Source organism: Solanum dulcamara, chromosome 2 (assembly GCF_947179165.1).
Source record: "Solanum dulcamara chromosome 2, daSolDulc1.2, whole genome shotgun sequence".
Lineage (NCBI taxonomy): Eukaryota > Viridiplantae > Streptophyta > Magnoliopsida > Solanales > Solanaceae > Solanum > Solanum dulcamara.
Window position 1 is genome coordinate 37,186,295 of NC_077238.1, and position 7,049 is coordinate 37,193,343.

Consider the following 7,049-nt stretch of genomic DNA (forward strand, 5'->3'; position numbering starts at 1 on the left):
TAATTATCAAATAATGACCAATAATTTGATGACACGCGATATTTTTTTAATCCAATAAATAAATAAATTAACAACTATTAACCCCGCCCACCCCGCCCACCCCGCCGTCATCTTCTCAACCCCACCCACCCCAAGATTAATACAAATCTAAAATTACTCACTAATTAACCCCCACCCCCTATCAGTGGTCTTCCAACACCACCCACCCCGCCTTCATCTTCTCCAAAATTAATATATTTTGTTGTTCGAGTTTTTTTTCCCGAAAGATGGTTAAGTCGCTGGAAAATCTTGACAGAAATCTGGGCATAAAAAGTAAACTTAAGAATTTAAAAGTAACGAGAACTAGTGAGCACATTCGCTTTCCGTTTGATGCAAAACTGATGGATACATGTAATAATATTTTAAAAAGATGAAAAAGAAGAACAAAAAAATTTTCTTTTAAAAAAGCACCTTCTACGCGACTCAGATAGATGAAAAACACGCGAGGTGCTAGGTATTTAAAAAATATCTTACTTAAAATGTCTAAAATGAATATCTCTTAGTTTAGGTGTCTAATGAAAAGTGATGTCAATTTTAGGATTGAATGGATTTCGCATTTATTATTCATTATTTTCATAGACATGGATGAGAGTGGTAGCCTCATCGTTTCAATTCCTTCTTCCTGTACCGCACAAATAATGGAAGAATACAAATCACTGAAAATCATTCAAAAATCCCCAAATTCTCTGGTCTATTACTTGTATCTCAACCGACCCAGACACCTCAACGCTCTATCACGTGGCTTCTTCACTGAATTCCCCAAAGCCATCTCCTTACTCGATCAAAACCCTGATGTCGCTGTCATCGTCCTCACAGGCTCTGGCCAGCACTTCTGTTCCGGCATCGACCTCCAAACCCTAGGCGATGTCTTCAAAGAAACCGACGGGGCCGATTGCGGCCGTAAAGTCGAGAGGCTCCGGCGACATATCAAGTTCCTGCAGGAAGCTATTACTGCCTTAGAGTGTTGCCGTAAACCGGTGATTGCCGCTGTCCATGGTGCATGTATTGGTGGTGCGATTGATATAATTACTGCCTGTGATGTTAGGTATTGTTGTTCTGACGCTTTTTTCTCCGTGAAAGAGGTGGATTTAGCTATTACGGCTGATCTCGGAACACTTCAGAGGCTTCCCAGTATTGTTGGGTTTGGTAATGCTATGGAGTTGGCTTTAACTGGTCGGAGGTTTACAGGTTCCGAAGCTAAAGATTTGGGTTTGGTGTCTAAGCTTTTTACTTCTAAAGAAGCTTTGGAGGAAGGTGTCAAAGTTGTTGCTGAGGGTAAGGGTGATTCCTTTTTTTTTCTTTTAATCTTATTTTCTTGAAAAATATGAAACAAGAGAACTTTTTTGAAATTAATTAAAAAAGTATTTTACTAAAAATATTTCTTTTATAAATTAAGATAGAATTAATTATTATTTTTTTCATTTTACCCTACAATTAATGCTTTTGAAAGTTTAAATAAATTTTAAAGATATAACAATTCTTTTTGTCAAGAAGTTAATTAATATGAACAAAAGACACAATAATAAAATTAAATAATTTATTAATTATCATATAAATGCGAAGTTCCTGATGGAGGAAGTATATAAGACAAACATTGACAGAAAGTAATAGTATTCTAGAAGACTGTACACTAAGCAAGTTTACCGTAAGTAGCATGACAAGAATCAGCTTAGAATTTGAAATGCACATCATGATATACTGTGGAAAACTAAAGTTTTAAAAGGATATTAAGATATCTATATAGTAAAAAACACAGAATACTTTTTTTTTTGGAACTGGTAACATATTAGTGTATATATAAAAGCATCGAGGCAGTAGAAAGCTATTTACAGAGAAACCAAGAACCCTTGCAAATATAAAATTTACAGAGAACCTATCAGATCTATCAGGGAATTTGTCTCTTCTATTCCTTTTTCTTTACACCAAAAGTAAAACATCAAAATACAGTTCATCTTAAGGTTCTGTGTTGAGTCCTGCTTGTCTTAAAAAATTCTTGGCTTCCTTTCTTTCCAGACTGACCACCATATATGGCAGACACCATTTTCCACCCCCATCTACTTCACTATTGCCCCATTGTAGTTCCGCGAGTGTAGCAACTCAACAATAGTCGCTGGCAACCCAATTAAAGTCCACCATGCTTATGAGCAGCTGTCACAGTTGAGAGGAGTAATTGGACAGTGAAGGAACAAATGGCTATTATATTCCACAGCTGAAGCACACAAAGAGCATAGTTAAGTTTGGTGTGCTTGTCTTGCCACTAACCATGGGGAAAAAAACCTCTTTGAAAGGAGCCTTGGCTTTCCAAATTGACCTTCATGGTCAGTTTCCTATCTCCTAGTCATTATTAGAGAGGGAGAAGTAAGTTGATTTAATGGTAAACGCTCCATTACCATTTCTGCACAATAGAGTGTTTCTTCAGCCTCCTTTATCCCCGGGAAAGACTCCAGGCATTTGAAGAAATCATCACTCTTTGAAGTTCCCAGTCATGCAGTAATCTTCTGACAAATATTCCACACTTTAACGCTCCACAATTCTTCTATATTTGCTTCAAGAGATGAAGTTATACCAACTTCAAGTGAATCAAAATCTTTAGAGAGTGTTGGCTGAAAGGGGGAATCAAAACTTTGAAACTCACAGAAGATCAATTGGTGGTATATGACGATCCTAGACCACTCTTTATTGGTGATAGCATAACAGAGGAGAATATTGAAACACAAGCCAAACTATGGGTTCACTCCAATGTAATCTAACAAAGTCAACACCTTGGAGTCTCTATCAAGGGATGTTAAAAAAAGATTTTTTCTTTGTTTATGAAGCTGGATCAAAACAAACCAAGGGAGGATCAGAAAGCAAAGGATAGCTCTTCTACTAATAACAACAACATATTACCAAAGGAAAAAAAATTGACTTTGGACATGACAGTTATGGATAGTAAGCCAAGGACCAGAGGGAGATGTTTATTCATTGTTAAACAATGAGAGTGAAACTAGTGTCATGGAAAGTGAGGAGTTTAAATTATGTTAGTAAAAAGGGATTAGTCAGGAATTTGATCAATTAAAAAGGGTCTGGGGAGAGGAGTCAATAGAGTGTGGCAATCAAATAGTCACCAGCAAATTGATAGGACATACTCAGGAATTAATACGGTTCCTGATTGATCTCTATGCTAAATGTATAAGAAAGGGTATAAGGGAATTATGGTGTGAATTGAGAGCTATGAGAAGTTTTTGTGGAGGGCCTTGGGTAGTATGTAGTGACTTCAATGTCATTAGATACCCATCAGAAGAATAAACTGTAGTAGAATTAGTGGTGCTATGTCAAAATTCTATGAATGCATTGAGGAGCTAGAGCTTGTCCGACCCTCCTTTATTTGGAGGGTCCTTCACATGGAGGAGAGGGGAAAACCACAAAACTACTTCATGGATTGACAAATTTCTCTAATAATTAGACAATTTTGTTCTACTCTTGAGCTGTAACGGTTTTCCCTTGGTAATAAATTCAATTTGATTATCAAAAATAATAATAATGTTCTTATGCATGTAGAATTAATTTATTTTTTTTAACTTCAAGAATAGTTAGGACATAAAATTTGAATAGTTGAAAGTTGATTGGGGATAAAAATTTATTATTTTTATAGTTGGTTTCTTATAAATATTTCTTACAAATCTATAATGTTATCACAAAACAAAGACACATCTACTTAATCTTTATATCAATATACTAGGATATATAAGATACTTTTTGTTCATGTTAAAACAATAAAATAAAGAAACAAAAGAGAAAATTACATGATTTTGCAACAGGTTAATAAACATAAGAGGCTTAAATACTGTAGATTTTAACTATTGGCCCTAGTAATAACTTCTTTTTTTCGTTTTTGTAACAATTTTGACTTCTCAAAAGGTAATCAACCTATCCTTCACACTTAAAAGACAAGTTTATAAAGAATGAACAATAAAAACATTACAAGCCCCCCAAAATATTTCTTCAAAATTAGCTTTTGCTTGCCCTTCTTGGTGGTTTAGAAATCAATGAGTTGTTGCAGTTCTGAATCTCATTCTTGTTTTTGTATAACAGAATCATCGTACTCCACCTTCATTCTTTGGGCATTGTTGTTTTCCTATAAATGATATTGAACAAACGAGTCAGGGACCCCAAGCCTGCCTTGCCTATACTCTTCCAAAACTCCACAAGGATCTCTATTCTTCTCACGCATAACACCCTTAAGCTCGTCAACCTTTATAGACCTACAATACCCAAAAATCTTGCTGTCTCTCGGATGCTTCAACTATCCCAGCACAATCCTTATCCCTCTCTTCGTTCAAGAGCTTATAAAAGTATGGCTGCTACCTCCCATCTTATGAATGCCTCCTCCACCAATAGTCTGCCTCCCTCGTCTTTGATGCACTTCATTGATCCAGGTCTCAGGCCTTTCTGTCTCTCGCCTTGACTAACTTGTACAACTTCTTATCTCCGTCTTTGTACCCTAGCTCCTCATACAAGCGTTCAAAAGCCGCTGATTTAGTAGCCATAACCGCTAAGTTAAAGACCACAAGTTTCAAAAGCCTTATTGACACACAATTCTTTGACATGTTTAAGGCCAGTAGTTTTGAAAGTCTTCCGTTTTGTTAAAGTCTGAGTCCAGTCAAATAGGTGCACGTTAATTGAAACACACTAAGTAATTGTTATTCTGACTAGGCTCATTTTGGAGCAGTTTTAGCTACTTCGGCATAACTTCATCATCCTCTCTTTCCACAAGAACATTTTACAAGTTTAGAGTACAACTTGAAAAATCTTATATAATATTGGACTGAGATAAGCTGAAATGGACACACATGGTTAGTATTGATTCATATATCTATACTCCGGCATAGTTGGTATTGATGCATAGTTTGGGAAAGATTAAGTAAAACTTATGATTCACTTTCTTTATTTTATGTCATGCTTGAGAGATGAAAGTCAGTACAGAGGGGAGTGTCCCGGAGTCAAATATTGAAAAAGGATGTGGGTATTTGTTTTCTTATCAAAAAAAAAAAGGATGTGGGTATGGCTCGATCCAATATGTGTCTTTGCTTATTTAAGCAGTGTCAGCACAATAACTTTGACTTCTGAATGATCCTTTCTTTTATTATGCTAGTTTATCTTTGCCTTAGAAAGGAGTTTGAAACTAGCTTTTGGAGACACAAGGGTTTCTGTGAGATAAAAACAGTACAACACAGGGAGGCAAATTTGCACGATGTCTCTTTATGCAAGGAATTTTTTGAAATGGGGATTTGAAGATTACATATGTTGAAGACGAACAAACTAGAGGTGGCTGTTCAGATCTTATATCCTACCCTCTTTCCTACTGCATGTGCAGTATTAACATTGGTCCATTATGGTACTCTCTGTCTGTCATTTTGTGTATTTCTCAAATATAATGTAGGCGGTCTTCGGTTGAACTTCGGTTAAAAATATCGGAAGGCTGGAAGTACACTGCCTTCTTTCCCTTGAAATTTAAATGGAAGGTGTAGGACCCTTATCTTCCATGGTTTGTGACTGAAATTTGAACTGGTGTAATTAAAATATATCTTTTCAAACTTGATTTTGTTCGTCGCTGAGCAAAATGTATCTAGCATCAATATCTCACTCATAGATTCTTCTTCCACTTATTGCTCTAGCACGAGGTTTTTGGTAACTTAGCAGGCCTTTTATTAGCTTGTTTATTGTTCCTCAGTTCTCTCTTGCATTAGTGAATAAGTTCATCTTTTAGCAAGCTTAGTTGTTGCATTCTTGAATATTGGTATTTTATGTAATTACTTTGACCTGGCTAATAAGTAGTTGATATTTTTTCATTAAAATGCAGAAATAGCTAAAAAGTCTCCACTCGCTGTTGTTGGAACAAAAGCTGTGTTGCTGAAAAGTAGGGATTTGACAGTGGAACAAGGCCTGGATTATGTTGCCACATGGAATTCTGGTGCCCTGTTATCAGATGACTTGAAAGAAGCAATTTCAGCACGTAGTCAGAAGAGAAAGCCTAGATTTGCCAAACTCTAGTTTGGTAAATGATGGAATTTGGAAGGGTTAATAGATCTGTATGTGCGCGAATAAGACTGTTGGTCGAGTGATGAGATTGAGTAGACACGGAATTGCATAAGTGCTCGTCTGAATTTATGAAGAGATTTTCGTTGAACCTCTAGTATGCTCAAGGTCGACTTGGATATTTGTCTTGTGAAATTGTACTAGTTGATAGCCTGACAAATGATGTCATATGGAAAAATCACCCACTTTTTTGTACGTGCTGCTACATCATACTAACGTTGCAGCATATGTATTGTCATTATATTAAGCCAAAGTATGCCCGTTTGGATTGACTTATTTTAGGTGCTTTTAAATTTAAATAGTTTTTAAGTAGTTTTGAAGTGTTTGATAAAGTTAAAAAGTGCTTATAAGTACTTATTTTAAAGTCAAAAAATAAAAATAAAAATAAATTAAAAGCCATAAGTTAGTCAAATTAATCCAAAATGTCTCTTAAATCACATCAAACTTACGGAAATTATGTAAACTGACATCTCAACAACAGACCAATGTCCAGCTTTAAACCACATGCATAGTCCTGCTTGCAGTCAACTGTACAATGCACTTGCCTAGTGTGGCAAGAAGTCTTATGTGGTTTACGACCGAGTTGTCCTTTCTTCTTTGATCAATGCCTCAATGAAGGGGTGGTGTGTTAACGTTTGGTCCGTCTATGGATTATGCTTGTTTTATAATAATAAATTATGTAATTGTTGTTTCCAGATATGTGCTTCCTTGAATACGTAACAATCCTGCAGAATCTTAAAGGTGAAATTGGGGATATAGATTGTTTTGTTGGAAGGAAAATGTTTTTCATGGAAAATGTTTTTCTAGAAAATGTTTTCTTGGAAAAAAAATTGGTTTCTAATTTATAAATTCCATGTTTGGTTGGTGAGTGGAAAATATTTTCTAGTGTTTGATTGATGAATGAAAATTATCTTTTATTTTTGGCTAGAGAG

The 7,049-nt window shown here is 35.6% G+C and overlaps 1 protein-coding gene across 1 annotated transcript; it reads left to right on the forward strand.

The window, feature by feature from the left end:
* The first annotated feature begins 570 nt into the window (after positions 1-570).
* On the forward strand, positions 571-6,381 carry LOC129880501 (delta(3,5)-Delta(2,4)-dienoyl-CoA isomerase, peroxisomal). Its single transcript, XM_055954566.1, has 2 exons — positions 571-1,314; positions 5,882-6,381. The coding sequence occupies exons 1-2, from the start codon at positions 621-623 to the stop codon at positions 6,070-6,072; spliced, it is 885 nt and encodes a 294-aa protein (XP_055810541.1). The 5' UTR covers positions 571-620; the 3' UTR covers positions 6,073-6,381.
* The last annotated feature ends 668 nt before the right edge of the window (positions 6,382-7,049 follow it).

Bases quoted from the DNA above. Each gene is read 5' to 3' on its own strand.
- LOC129880501 (XM_055954566.1), top strand. From the start codon at position 621: ATGGATGAGAGTGGTAGCCTCATCGTTTCAATTCCTTCTTCCTGTACC. The intron at 1,315-5,881 runs GTAAGGGTGATT...ATTAAAATGCAG, and splicing joins TGTCAAAGTTGTTGCTGAGG to AAATAGCTAAAAAGTCTCCA.